At 42.1% G+C, this 14,925-nt stretch overlaps 1 protein-coding gene across 5 annotated transcripts in view; it reads right to left on the reverse strand.

Moving 5' to 3' along the window:
* The window catches only part of TRPM6 (transient receptor potential cation channel subfamily M member 6), an 85,387-nt gene that overhangs the window by 32,073 nt on the left and 38,389 nt on the right, over window positions 1-14,925 (reverse strand). For all 5 annotated transcript variants that reach the window (XM_079995981.1, XM_079995980.1, XM_079995978.1 and 2 more), the window contains 9 exons: window positions 14,643-14,871; window positions 11,850-12,005; window positions 11,039-11,182; window positions 10,275-10,403; window positions 6,643-6,894; window positions 5,266-5,440; window positions 4,049-4,163; window positions 2,009-2,208; window positions 614-746 (listed from right to left, as the gene is read on the reverse strand). In XM_079995981.1, coding sequence (XP_079852107.1) covers window positions 614-746; window positions 2,009-2,208; window positions 4,049-4,163; window positions 5,266-5,440; window positions 6,643-6,894; window positions 10,275-10,403; window positions 11,039-11,182; window positions 11,850-12,005; window positions 14,643-14,871 — 1,533 coding nt within the window. The remainder of the gene's footprint in view (window positions 1-613; window positions 747-2,008; window positions 2,209-4,048; window positions 4,164-5,265; window positions 5,441-6,642; window positions 6,895-10,274; window positions 10,404-11,038; window positions 11,183-11,849; window positions 12,006-14,642; window positions 14,872-14,925) is intronic.

A 14,925-nucleotide genomic window follows, 5' to 3' on the forward strand; every position in this document is an offset into this window, starting at 1 on the left:
GCTGAATGTAAAAAGCAGTAATATATTAGGGAGAAAAAGATTTTAATTTTTCTCATGGTTTCTATACCCAAAAACCCACTTATAGTGGATTTCAAGTCTACCAAATCTATTTCACTTCTCAAAATGTCTTTCAACAAGATCCATTTAGATTATGACAGGGCCCATAATGGAGTTGTATAAACCATTGCCTTGTCTGTTAGCTTATTTTAGCTAAATAACTTCAGATAATCTTTCTAAGCCTTCACCTTAAAAAAGTGTTTAAGTTTTGCTACTATTTGGGGTTGGAAATGCTGGAATAGATGCTCTGAATCAGTAGCAGGTGGTACTCCATGTGGCCTTAAATAATGAAAAGCATTGCTGCATTTAGAATACTAAGGGAATTCAAAGTTTAGCTGCACTTTGGCTGACATTCAATACAAGCGTCCATATGCACAACCCCACTTTTTCTCAGGATATTAGCCATACCTTTCTGAACATATCTGATTCTGCATAGACAACAAGAATTACATGAACCTGTGTATTTAGGACTGCAGTCCTGCACTCCAGCTTGTTTTTGTACTATCTTCTATGAATTGCAGTACAACTAACATTGTCAGGGGAAAAGTTATCTTACCTTTCGGTTGTCACACGAATCCTTTCACTGTCACTGGAATGCAAGCTTCCATTCTTCTCATGCAGGTACTTTTCCACACACTGCTCTTCAAAATCATGAAGTTTTTTCAATTCCTTATCACTCAGATACAGCTCTGGATAATGGTGATTAGAAGAAAGTTTAAACACGGTGACGTAAACGTGTCACTTGCAAAGGGCTGGCTGGAAATATTTTGCTGTCTAAGGTGAAATGCAAGGTGGCCCACCCCATGTACAGAAGCTGATTGGAGAGCAGCTGGATCTTATTTTAACACCAGAGATGTTGTCCCTGCTATCCACCTAGAATCTACTGCCTGAGGCAGTTACCTCACTCTGCCTAACGCACTTCCAATGGCATGAATCTCCAAAGAATATTAGACAGTAGGTGTGAAGGGCAGTGCAACCAAGTTTGAGATCAGGACATGTGGCGCCACAGTATGTCACAGGTAAACAAATTCACCATTGAGGGCACAACTTTGATGTGGCACTTGAAAGGGCAAAATTAATCACTTGACCAGGTAAGAGATTTCAAGCAATTCTGTACACACTAAGACTCTATTCACACCTTCACATAAACATATGGACATTGGCAGCAGGGGCAGCAGGTACAATTCCCAGTTCCTTCCTCCTCAAAGGACACATTCCTTGAATATCTGCCCAGGGCTCCAGCAAACCACTTTTGAAACTAAGGAAACTTCAGAATACAATTTGAGACAGGGCACGGACTGTTCAAAGAAGAAAGATTTAAAATATCCTATTTGGTGCACCTAGTTGGATCCTTGCCCATAGAATCTACTTGTATTATTTTTGTTCTACAGCACTAATTCCTGTTTTGTTTGTTCCTTCAGCCCCAACCCAAAATGAGAATTTCAGGTTTCAATTTCATTTCCATTTCTTGCTTTTTGGTTTCGTGAACTATACCATGAATAACTACAATGCATCTAGAAAGCACCTTCTTCACAATTTCCAAACTGTTCCTATGCTGAAAATACCAGTGGCAACTGCATAAGTGAGACTGAGAGTGCATGCTTCCCAAATATGGCTTTCAATCTACTTTGGAACTGTACCATGATTTCTTGAGGAATGATCAAGTCACTACAGCTAAGTTTTGGCAGTCAGATTCCACTGGATGGTGCTGTTTTCCTATGTCTTCTTATGTCTTAGGCGTTATATGATTCCAGAAAACATATTAAGGAGCAATGCACCTGCCACTGAAATGGAAACAGCTCCGAGGTGCAAATATTGTTTAACTTCTCTAAGTACATGGAACAGTCCTTATGTTTATGAGGAACAGAAACAAAATTAAGGTCCCATGGAAAGTTAAGGTCTATGGATTTACTGAATATCAGGAGCACCAGAAAGAAGAGGCTCTGCTTACTCAGTTCAACATGCCCCTCTTCTTGGTCCAGCTCATTTGGCAGACGGCGATGGCAAAGGCAATTTATGAGGATGCCAATATGGCTCAGTATGATAAAAGGCGGTGGCAGCCATGGCTTTTCATGATACATCATGATGTACCGATACCGGTTGTATTTCCAGAGTTTGTTCGATATGGACTTCATATCAAAATAAACATTACTGTGGATGCAGAGGAAAAGGGGTGTGGGAAAGAGAGAGATCCATAGGACTTTTTTTAAAAACAATGTTAAAATATGTAGTACAATATATAAATTAAGATAATGAACAAAAGGTAAATATATTAATCAAGCAAAATATAGAGACCAGAGTTGCCCAAAGAGTGAGATTGACAAAACTTGCTGTAGAATGAAGCTTACTGATAATGGCAATACTGATTTTTACCGACAAAAATATCATATTTTTCCATCTATAAGATGCCCCCATGTATAAGACGACCCCTATTTTAGGGGACTAAGATTTAAGAAAATGGGCAGAGATGTATCCATGTATAAGACACCCCCTAATTTTTGACATTATTTTTAGGGGGAAAACCTAGTCTTATACACAGACAAATACGGTAATTTTTAAAATAAACATATTCAAACAGACAACATCAAAGCAGTTACTTATGACTTGTTCCTTTGAATTGCTCAGCTACAACAGAAGCTCATACAACTGAGAGGATTTAAAAAAATGTGTCTGACATACAGGGAAATGCCAACATACCAAATACATGTGTCTTTTCATCCTTCACTTTACCTCATGGGTCTTACAAAATCATTCAGCACATTTGGAATTTTGAGAGGGTGCTGTGGGTCCGCTCTGGTTACCTCTTCCACCACCCTCCCCCCGATTTCTTCTCCACCACCACCAGATAAAAAAGAAGTGTGTGTGTGTGTGTGTGTGTGTGTGTGTGTGTGTGTCCATGGCTCTGGATGAAAGTGGGGTCCAGAAGAATTAAAATGGGTCTTCATGAATTTGTATGATTTTACACAGCCCCCCCAAAAAACCTATCAAATTAAAGATTACAGTGGTAGACCATGCAAGTTAAAGAACAGATCCTGAGTTTGCCAGCACCACAAAAATATTGATCCACGGTGTACAGCTTCATGGTTTTTTACACAGGAAGACAACAAGGGAGGGGCCATGGAAGCATTGCAGACATGAGGCTAAGTCTTTAAGACAGAGGATTTCAACCTTTCTGAGTCCAAGGCTTCCTTGACCAACTATATTCTTTCTGTGACTCCCCTGTGGGACTCAGGAGCCCAGTTATGTCCCCCTCCCCTTGCCTGCAGAGCTGGCAGCCTCTCACCCCTTTTCGAACACCCTCCCTTGTGGAGTATTCCCTCAGCCTCCTCTCCTCTCCTTGGGAGTCCTCTGGGCAGCTGCTGCTGCAGCCCCTGGTCTCTGAGCTGCCCTCTGCCCCAAAGAGAGGTGCCTCTTCACACTGCCCCACAGGGATCTGGGCAGAGGATGCCCCCACCTTAGTGGCCCAATGGAGATTGGCGAAAGGTGAACGTGAGGCCAGCACCTTACCTTGGGAGGCAGTAGTGGCGGCAGCAGCAGGGCTGCTGCAACGAACAGCTGTGGAAACCTTTGGGAGGCAGAGATGGGAGAGGGCATTCGAGGAAAGAGGGACAGAGGCCAGTGATGCCTGCGGCAGCCTGACCATCCTTCAGGGCACCCCAGGGGGCCATGGCATACTGGCTGAAAACCACTGCATTAAGAGGCACCACCGTGTCTGCAGATGATGTTGGCAATCTTAGCACTAACAAATTTAGTGGTGGTTGTTAACTTGTATTAAAGTTTCCCTTTGTCCACAGGCAGCTGAAAATGAAGCTTGAAGTTGTGTAATCTACTAAAGATGAGCAGAAAGTAAACCATTCCGCTCATTTATCATGGAAGTCCAGAATGCTCCTTCTCTGTTACTCCTTTTGGTGGAGCCCTAGGCAGGGGGGGGGGTCCACTTAATGTAGAAATAGCACCAATAAACCCAACGGGAAATGTGACAGGCACTTACTTGAAGAAAGCAATCAGCAGATTGACCATGATGATGTACTGTACAAAGAGATAGACAGCTTGAAGGAATGGTGTGAGGAAGGAACCAGGAGGACAGTTGGGGTCTGCTTCACAAGCTGTAAATTATAAAGGAAAGCTTCTGTATGCAACTCTAGCATAGGAATGGTCAGATAATTAATGATAGATTTCTCATTCATAGGCCAAGGCGGCTTGTTCTTTTCCCCCAGCCAAGGGTATTGAGCCAGGGTATTTTGTGACCCAGGAAGTGGAAGAGGAGGGTGACACCAGGCAGCCACTCCCAATCACCAGTCTTGCTGCCACATTCTGGAGTAGTTGTAGTTTCTGGGTCACCTTCAAAGGTAGCCCCACGTAGAGCGCATTGCAGTAGTCCAAGAGGGAGACAACTAGAGCATGCACCACTCTGGCAAGACAGTCCAGGGGCAAGTAGGGTTGCAGCCTGCGTACCAGATGGAGCTGATAAACAGCTGCTCTGGACACAGAATTGACCTGCGCCTCCATGGACAGCTGTAAGTCCAGAATGACTCCCAGGCTGCGCACCTGGTCTTTCAGGGGCACAGTTACCCCATTCAGGACCAGGGAGTCCTCCACACCCACCCACCTCCTGTCCCCCAAAAACAGTACTTCTGTCTTGTCATGATTCAACCTCAATCTGTTAGCCACCATCCATCCTCCAACCGCCTCCAGGCCAGAGTGGCATGAAGCAGAAACTTCAAAAGAACTGTTGTGAATGCCAAAATATCAGAGGAAAAATTTGAGAATTTGTGAACTGAACTGTAACCAAGACCTACAGGTGAACTACAAATTGATATATGCTCACTTTTGCTTCTACAAAACTATGGCATTTGTGGGTTTAAATTTCATACCTATGCTGAGTAGCTCAATCGCTCAACTTTATATTCTAAGTTATATGTGATACATTTTCTGCTGTTAAAGCAGGAAAAGAAGTAATATATAATTATATCTATCTATCTATCTATCTATCTATCTATCTATCTATCTATATCTATATTATAATAATTAATAAAGACTTTCTCCTGGAAAAAATGAAGGGGATAAGGGGATGGGGAATCTGGCTTTTCCCACAGCTGCAAAATTTCTGAAAATGCTACCTTTTCTAGGGGCTGTGTTAAGTGATAGATATGCTATATAATTGTTCACATTTTGTTGGATGCAGCTTTTCAGTGAAATCAGACCTACCATCAATTTCTCCTGCATATACTTCACCAAACATCATCCAATAAGGCTGAAATACAATATCTCGTGCAAGGCTCCATGAAGGCTGCTCATGTGGAGAGAGTATTGCTTTTCGAGAAACTCCAAAACTTAACAATACTATGGCCATCATAATTACAATATAAAACATGTTTGCTGTCTGCACGAAAAAGAAAATGAAACACAGTAATCAGAGTGGTGTGATTTTGCAAGGTGAAAATAATTGTTTCCTGTGGCTACGGCACATTATTTTGTTATTTTACACAACTTATGGAGAAACGCTGTATCAGTACTGCATCTTATTGGATGTATTGATGTTCAGTTATTCAGAATGGCAGCAGTTCTGTACTTACTTATGTACAAGTTCCTGTCAAGTCAATCAAATGCACTTAATCTAAAAGGGCAGCACCCAGAATAAGTGTTAAGTTGTGGGCAAACATGTCAGATGACACAGCGATTCTTTAAACAGCTCTTCTTTATTCAGATGCCAGAACAGAACTAGGCTGAGGAGCTCAGTCAGCCTGCTTATATAGAGCTCCAGAACAATGCAACTGTTGCCATTTTCTAAAACTATCCAATCACTGAACGTCACTTTTCGATCCTTCATTTGCATACAAAACTATCCAATCACTGAACGTCACTTTTCGATCCTTCATTTACATAACTAACTACAGTATCCCCCTGCTGGCCCAGGGTGAGAACTTCAGTACATAACAATAAATATCTGGCATAGTACACAGAATGGCAAAAGGAATAGCAAAAGACTAGGGATGGTGCTTTATGCAAGTCTTGCAGGCCAATGTCTTCATTCTAGAAATAGGGCTACTAAATAATTCAGATATATAAGAATTATTTTCCTCCTCTTATACTTCCAACAACACAGATAGGGCAAAGACAGGCAACGACCTAGTCTGCAAATGTGCATGCTCCCAGATAAAAAATCATAGCTCATTTGTTCTTCCTCCATTCCCTCTGCAGTTGTGCTGCTGTAGGCAAAGCCATGAACCTAGGTTTGAATGTGTCTCACTCCAGGAAAAGCACAACCTGTAGCCAAAGTTTGTTCTATGGCTTACCACTCACAGTTTGACTGGGGGAGATAAACCACAAGTCTGGGTTTGGACAGAGGCTAAGGACTGCATCCATGGTCTAGCTCACAGCAGCATGGTGACACGTTTGGCTTAGCATGTTGACTAGGCCAGTGTGTGATGGTGCTTTACATTTCTCTCTATTTCATATATAACGGGCAAAATTTTCATAGGTGAAGATTCAAACTTCATTAGCTGAAATTCTGCCTCTCCTGTAGCTCTATAAGAAAAAGTGGTATCCTTATTTGGAGAAAGTGCTCTGTATCTAAATACTTACCATTTTCCCAATCATTGTCAGATATGGACCTGCACGCTGGTTCACAGCAAAGAAGTCAAGAAGCCGAGTATACCAGAATATTATATCCAGACAGTAAATTAACCTTCCTGCTGTGTGAAGGGGAGGATCTGCCCAGCGCAAGCCAAAACCAGTCATGAACAAGATAATGGCGATAGAATCTGTAAAGTTCCAGTACTCATAAATCCACACTTTCACCTTTTGGCTGAACTTTCCCGGCTCCGAAATAAATACCTAACAGAAAAATGGGAACATCCCTTGAATTTATATGAGGCATGCAAAGAACATTACGTATCTCTGCAGATGATCTTCCTACATAAGTCAGAGGCCACTGGGTCACCATGGGCAAGCTGTCACCTTTCACCATCAGTTTCCTTGCCCTTAAAACAGTAATGTTAATGCCCTTTGTGATGCGGATGCAAATGAATCAGATAGAAATGATGGCATGTCTTACATATTAAATATTCTTTTCAAATGATTGGTTATTAACAAGAATATTCTCATGGACAAAAGGTTTAGAAAGAAGCAAGAATGTATGCTTCACTTATTCTTCTCTTTTTAACTCCTTAATTATTCAAGGCACCAATTCCCTTATGTGCTCCTCCTATCTGCTGCAAACAGAAGGGAGACTGTCTCTACACTCATTAGCCCTTGTCAAGAAATGTTTGGATTCTGTCCTTTCTTGTTTTTCTGTATATGCTTAGTAACTCTCTCTCTCTAACAATGTGTTTCACCGATTTTTATGGAGCAGGCACTAAGCTAACTACTGGTAGTCTGTAATTCTCAGGATCCCCATTCTTGATCCCTTCTTAAAAATTGGTGTAACATGTTCCAGTCCTCAGATCAAAGGCTGATCTTAGGAACAAGTTAAAATTTTAGTCAGAAGAGGGCTGTTCAGGCACTAGGTTCAAAATAACCATTGGATTGTGTCCTATCATTTTTGTCTTGTTCCTGGATGTAGAATGGAATAGTATGATGCTATTGGAGCTCTGAGTGTGTTTCCATTTTTGTGATTTTAAAAAATACATCTAATTGTTGTAAGCCATTTTGGCACATACATATTTTAAAATAAAATACAGTATAAGTAAATATTTGCAGGCCTGGGCACAGAGAAGCCGCAGGGAGCAGCCCGAGGCAGGGGGGAGTTGCAATAAACACGGGACAACCACTTGGGATTTAAACAGGCCTCAACTTTATTGATTAAAGATGTCAGCAGGTTTTGGTGCAGGCATTGGATGTGTATACTGACTTAATCAACTCATCTGCTGGTTAATTATTTGGCATGGTTAACCAAGGTTAAGTATCGCCCTATGACATAAATCAAATTGGGAGGACAGAAGCACCTTTCCTGGATACCTTTAAGAGGATACCCTGATTCCTTGGACCGAGGGTGGGGTGAAGTGGGGGGCCTCCTGAACTGCCTTCCACCTATACTAAAGATCCAACTTTATCCACAATCAAGTTGAGACAATTGCTATGAGGAAGGCAAATTCCCCTGTGGTCCCAAATATGGCGACTGAAGACTTCCATAGCAAGGTCTTACGCTGGGCTTGCCCACTTCTCTTGGCCAGGCCTACACATAAAGCATCAAGTGAGTGAGAACCGGGGCTGAGGCCTGGGCATGGCTGCCAGGGAGAGAACCAGAGAGAAGTTTTCCTTCCGGTCTGCTCCCTGAACAGCACCCCCAGACTAACCCACAATTGGCTGCAACCATGGGCAAGCCTCAACAGCCAGCAAAGCCATTGGAGAAGTGATGCCCCTCCTCCCAGCAGGGTCAAAACCAGAAGATCACCCGGCAGCTGCTACCAGTAGACCACAAATACCACTCCCTCCAGTTGGCAGGTGAGCAGTTGTTTCCCACACAGTGCAAAAAGACTTGGGCTGTTTTTTTCTTCTTCATGCTTTTTATCTCGTTTAAGAATATTTCATTCTTTTTCTGTTTAGAACACCATGTGATACCACCCTTGGTTTGCACCCTACAGGTACTCCTGACACTCATAATAACTAGATCAGGGACACACATTGGGAGTGTCCCGGGGGTCTGTGAAGAGTCAGGATGGTGGTAAGCAAGTATTTAATAGAGGGTTTTGAACATTGGGAGGAAGCTCGCTGGGTTGCCAAGTTCGGAAATTGGAAAAAGCTCTGCTTGGCTCCATGTTTCCATGACATATAAACAGCTGAGAAAGAGCAAGACTTGAGTTTTTATATTACAAAGTCAAAACACAAGCCGCAATGTCACAGCTTCTTAAAGTTTGAAATGAAACACTGCATTGCTTCTCAAAGACTCTGCACTCTCAATACATCTCTATTCTTCCTTCTGAAATGTATTTCTGTTTGCTCATTATTTCACGGAGTGCGTGCAGGGGTACAATTGTTAGACGTATGTTGTTGTTCTTTAAAAGAAACAAATCAGACGTTTGGTGAAATGGAAAGAAAGGGTTGTAAAATAACAATAAATATTGCATAAGCCCCAGGAGGCATGGAAAAAAGCAGAACAGCCTTTATAAGTGAAGTAACAAATTAGTTTTACTTTGGTGCAAACAGAAAGAAACAAATCTTTGTCATTTATCAAGGACATGGCAGTCTTGAAAAGGCAAGTTTTCAAAATTAGGAAGGTGGAAAATGAGATGTTTATTTCTTGAACAACAAGGGTTCGCCAGAGGGCCTTTTCAGTTTTGCTAAGCAAATGGTGAAAAAGAGTCTTTGAATGGTTGTAAACAAGATTCCTCGCATTATATAGCAAAGTCCAATTACATACTGCTAAGATCAAACTGATAAGCAGCAAGTGAAAGGGTGATGTCAAAATGTCAGCCAAACCTTAGAAAAAAGACATGTATAAATAACTTTATGTATATGAGTACCACTGAGCTGAATGATGTTATTAGCATGTGTAACAACATATTAGAGGAATGAAAGCCAAAGGGTGCAATTACCTGATACAATCTAAAGAAAAATGATTTCCAGCACTACACACAGCAAACCCCGGAGAAGTTAACGAAGCGTGTATGTAACACAGAGTCCTGCCCCATTTTATCCAGTGGACCACAACCACCACATAAGTGAAGCAATTGCTTCATGTAGGGGTAGCTGTCCTATAAAGACAAAAGGGGCAGCGACCCACCAGTGGCAGCCCCTCACCCCTCTTTAACCCTAGGGCTTGAGCCCTCTCCCTCTCCTTGTCTTCCACATTACAGTCACTCAATCCCTGCATGGCATCTGCAGGAACTGTGGTCTAACCCTGCTCCATAACTCTTCACAAGGAGAGAGATAAATAGCTATTTTCAAATTGCAGAAAAGAACTGCAAACAAAATCCTAAAGATGTAATTTTATGCAAGTTTCTGTATTTATATGTATATAACACATAAAAGGGTTTTGTTTTTTAAAAAAAGGATTTACACCCAAATCTTTTTTATCCCCTGTGTGTGTCATTCAAAAGTGGAAACTTACCTCCAGGCTCCTATTTTTGAAAACTACAATTATTATTATGAAATTGTACATTGATTCAATTTCATGGAGATTTCTTTTTTGTAGCTTACCCCATAGATAATTGCTTGTCTTAATTCCTATAATAGGCATGGACAGCAGAAACATCAGAATGAAATAAAGGACTTACCTCTCTGACTTTCTCAATGGAGGTGGTGAAAATGTAAATGATCACAAGCCATTCTGGCACGCTGGGTGTTGGTTCCATCTCCACCAAGACAGTGTAAGTGAACAGCATGAGAAATGCTAAATAGGCCATCTACAAAGCACACGAACACAATGCGTAGTCCTTATAAACACACATTTGTGGCAAAAAAGAGGAAACTAATAGGTCACACAACACAATCCCCACCACCATTTGTGTAAGCTCTGCAGGGTGGGTGTGCATCATGATCATTGCCAATTTATAAACTGTTTCAAAGTGGTGTAGAAAAAGATAAAAGTAATAATACAAATTCTAAAAACAACGACAATTAGTCTTACAAACTCTAAAAATAATAAAACCATCCCTACATTTGTACACTAACTGTTTCATAAATGACTGGGTGATCTCTAAGGAATCCTTCATAACACCTTTTGTAGCTGCCTAAATATCATGACAAGCCTGGTTTCTAGGACAAAATAGGGCATGCAGTACTCTCAGCAGTGCTGCATCCAAGGAACAGATTTGCCAGGCAGCCATGTGTGGAGCCAGACAGTCCCTTAGGTAACCTGACCACAAATTGTTTGGGATCATGAGCAACCATAGCAGGCAGGTCAGGAGCTCCAAGACTATGGCAACATAGGATCCAAGGGAGTATAAGATTGTGCTCCAAGACTCTGGAAGTTGCCACAGCTAAGAACCATGAGCCCTCACACAGAAGGAGGGGCAACCAGTCATAAACAATGACTGACCGTGTGAAACCAGAACTTCACAATTGGAGCATTGTAGAATTCATACACTTTCCTAGTTGCAGGAAGGCTTCCCTGCTCATTATTGCCGGGAAAATTCTGGCTTTCCTCTTGCTTCTCAACTCCTTTCTCTAAATCATAATGGCTCTGTATAAGAAAACAAAGTGCTCGTGTTAGTGGTTATCCAGCTCCATAAGAAACTTCTATTATGCAGATTCTGTACATAAGCAAAAAGGAAAAGAAATCTGGAGTAGTGACGTTGGAATACATTGTGCTGGGTAAATATATTAAGAGAGAGAGAGAATGCCGATATATCTGCACACCATAAAAATATACGTATTTTGTTTATCATCCATAGGCTCTTGTGCATCTAATTATAACATTCCTTTAGTGGGTCATTTGAGATGGAAAACAGAAAATATTCTCATGGAATTCACATTTTTAGCGAGAAGTTATAGAGAATTTGTATTTTTCTAAAGTAAATTTTCCTTCTAGCATCCTATCCCAGGGAAAGAGCATATGCTATCCATGCAGAGAATCCCAGGATCTATTCCCAGCCCTTTCCAAAACCCTAGAGACCTATTGTCAGTCATCCTAAATAGCACCAAGCTATATCAATTAATGGTCTAGCACAGTACTTGTAATGTCAGTGATATATATGGGAAAGCAAATGCTTAGCCCTGCCTATCAGCATCAGAGTCTAGTTCTGCACTTTTCTAGCATCTACCACATTACAGAACTAAACGTTTAGAATTAAAAAGCTATATGTTCCACATTTAGGAAAAATGAAATCTAAACCTGGTACCATACTAACCAATGAGATGTTATCTTTAACACTGGAAGTGTTAGGATCACCATGATACCATGTGAACTGGTGGAACTCCTGTGACTGAGGTACATGAGACATTTCAGCCTTGCTTTTAAACTCCAGCATCAATATGGTAGGAGGCAGAAGAATGCTTAGGATCACCTGCAGGAAGGAGCATGTTGCAGTTAGTAAGATTGCACTTGATCCTATCACTAGCCTTTGTATGAAACTAACAAAGAGGAAGGCAGCGGTGGCTGATGCCTACAAAAAGTGAGTCTCTCTCTCATCCTGCCCAACCATTCCCTCTGCTTCACTGCCCAAAGTTCCTCCTAGTTGCTCTAAACCAAAACAAGAAAAAAAGAAATTCAAGCCATTGATGCAAAGGAGGAATCAAGAGTGCAGTTAGAGTGTCTTCCCAATTCTACCTTCTGAATCGGGTGCCTTACTCTGTTGTCCTGTTTTCAGAAGTGGCTGAGCGAACTCAGGAGTAATCAGGACCTCCCAAGTATGCCCAACCCCTGGTGAACGTAGCATGGAAAGGTGTCAAATTTAACCCACAGCTGCAAAAGAAAGTCATGGCTTGAATTTGGACCAGCTGGAAGCCACAGCTTTATCTGCCCTGCACCTATGCCTGGCATCACATAGCATCAAGTGATGGACAGGTGAGCATACCTTGGCCCATGTTCCCAGCGCTGTTGGATAGCTTCCAGGGCAACCAGTGGGCTATGAAACACTGCCCTCTTGCCAAGGCAGAGAATATTTGGGAGGGATTGGGAGTTTTTGGAGGGTCCTGGTCCTGATTTTTTTTTTTTAAGCCAGAACATATGCTTACTTCTTGAGATTTCCATTGGGGGGGAAATCGGAAGCATCCACACCATTATGTTGGTATCATCCCAAATCTTGGGTCCAACCTCTCTACTATAGTCAGGAATCAATCTGTGATTCCCAAATCTTTTCACCCTGAGCTTGACCCATTTGACTTCCAGAGAAGGAAAATGTGCAGGCAATAGCATGATGAAGCCAAAGGCCCACCAACCCCTCCTGGTGCCCACAGCTGCCACACACAGATGTGAGCAGAGAAAGCATGATCAGGAAGTATGAGAGCCGCAGAAACAAAGGGCATGGCTCCTCATCCATGGGGAAACGCTCCTTGTATTTAGTAAGAAGACTCCACAATTCATCAGTAGCTTTCATCTAAATTCTCATTTTAAACCAGCCACATGATGTGCAGAATTGTTGCTGTTACCAAGGCAGGAATAAATGCCAGTAAACAACAAGTAGATCATATAGCAAGATTCAAAACACAATATTCCTTCAGTCAGCACAATATCGACAGTGAAAGTACAATCCACTTCTGTGGTAAAATGTGCAACTGTTAACACTACACTTGCGCATGCCAGGTCCAATAAAGTCATAAGCAGTGCATGCATACATGTGCATGCATGCCAATACTTAGAAAATTCAGGACATCATAGAGGAGATTCAGAGAAATATAATCCATATGTGTGGCAAACAGAAAGAGCTCCCAAATGGAGAGTAGCATAAGCAATAAGCAGGCAAAAGTGGGGCAAGCAACCAAGGGGAGAGTTGCTAGATCAAATTAAGCCACAAGCCACACACACATGCGCAATCTTGCTTGCACGTCCTTCAGCTAGAACAACCTTTTCCCTCCGCTGGCCAGTCAGCCAGCCATTTTCTCTTTCCCAGCAGACTGACATGATGATGCAGCTCCCTTGAAAACTATTCTAAATCTCTACCTCCTTGTACTGCACACAAATATGGAAGACACAGGAGCAATTGTTGACTTTGAAAGCTATTACAATGTAATTAAAGGTAGGAGACTTTAAATCTGTGTTTGCTTTGGCAGAAAAGGAACTAAGGTGCTTCCGTGGGAAGGAATATACTCCTTTTTATGGTTTTCAAGAGTGCAAGGTACACTGTCTTCCCTACAGAAGGCCTAGTAGGTGACACTTGCAGAGATAATAAGCAGCTGACTTCTTGAGAAACATAGAGGAGTGTCTTCTAGGAGCTATTCAAGGAGGAGTTTGCTTCCTCTGCCTTAGCAATTCTCTTCCCCCACCCTCAATAATCCTTATCCATCTGTTTGTTGTGACAGATGGATTACGCAGTTTCTGTCCTATAAATTTTTTCCCTTTTGTGACCAGAGATATGACACAATTTTCTACAACTATTTGAAAAAGCATGTCAATATGGGACTCTGGAAGAATATGACTGCTTAACTAAGATTTCTTTATTTAATGATTAAGGGGAGGGTTCACAAAGATGCATTCACTTTTGGTGCATCCTGTCTGTGATTCATGTACTGCCCTCATATCCTGAGTTCAACAGTGCTGATCTCCAACTCACTCAACAGACTGTGTTGCATTGTGCTAAAAGAGCTTTCCCAGGGGACAGAAAGTGGGGTGGCTGGGAAAGTGCGGAAGTGCTCTCAGGAACTGCTTCTGGCCGTGTTCTTGCTCCCACAGTTCATCAGTTGCATTTGCCATGCATGAATACACTCAGTGGCGAACAAGAGGGATGGTGGAGAGAGCACAACATCTTTTGTGACTGGAGACCAAGACAACAGCAGACCTAATGCAGGCTGCACTATTTGCACAATCCAAGCCAGGACAGAGCACCTAAGTTATCCTCAAGCCTGATCTTTGAGCGTCTCCTCTCAACAAGCCCACTGAACTTGAATGAGATGAGCCGTCATGCAGTGATAGCACAAGATGATTATAAAACCACCCAGCCCCGCTATTGGCACACAGGATAAGGGGCTGCTGAGAGATGCTGTACCTTAAACCAGGAGTTCTTTCTCATTTTCAGGCGTCCCATCCACATATCAGTCAACAGCATCTGTGTGCACGTGTGAGATACAAAGGGTCGCAATACCACTGACACGGCCAGCTTCAGGCATGTTGAGTTACTCCAGTTCTTCAGCTCGTATGTTAGCAGTTTCATGGCCATCTGCTCATTCTGTTTGAAAGCATTATCCAGCACATCTAGAGCCAGCTGCCCAAACTCACTATGACAGCAAAAGAAAAGCCAGGTGGGGGGCAAATGTTGCCAGCCTTAGAGT

Source organism: Podarcis cretensis (genome assembly GCF_951804945.1).
Source record: "Podarcis cretensis genome assembly, chromosome: 11".
Lineage (NCBI taxonomy): Eukaryota > Metazoa > Chordata > Lepidosauria > Squamata > Lacertidae > Podarcis > Podarcis cretensis.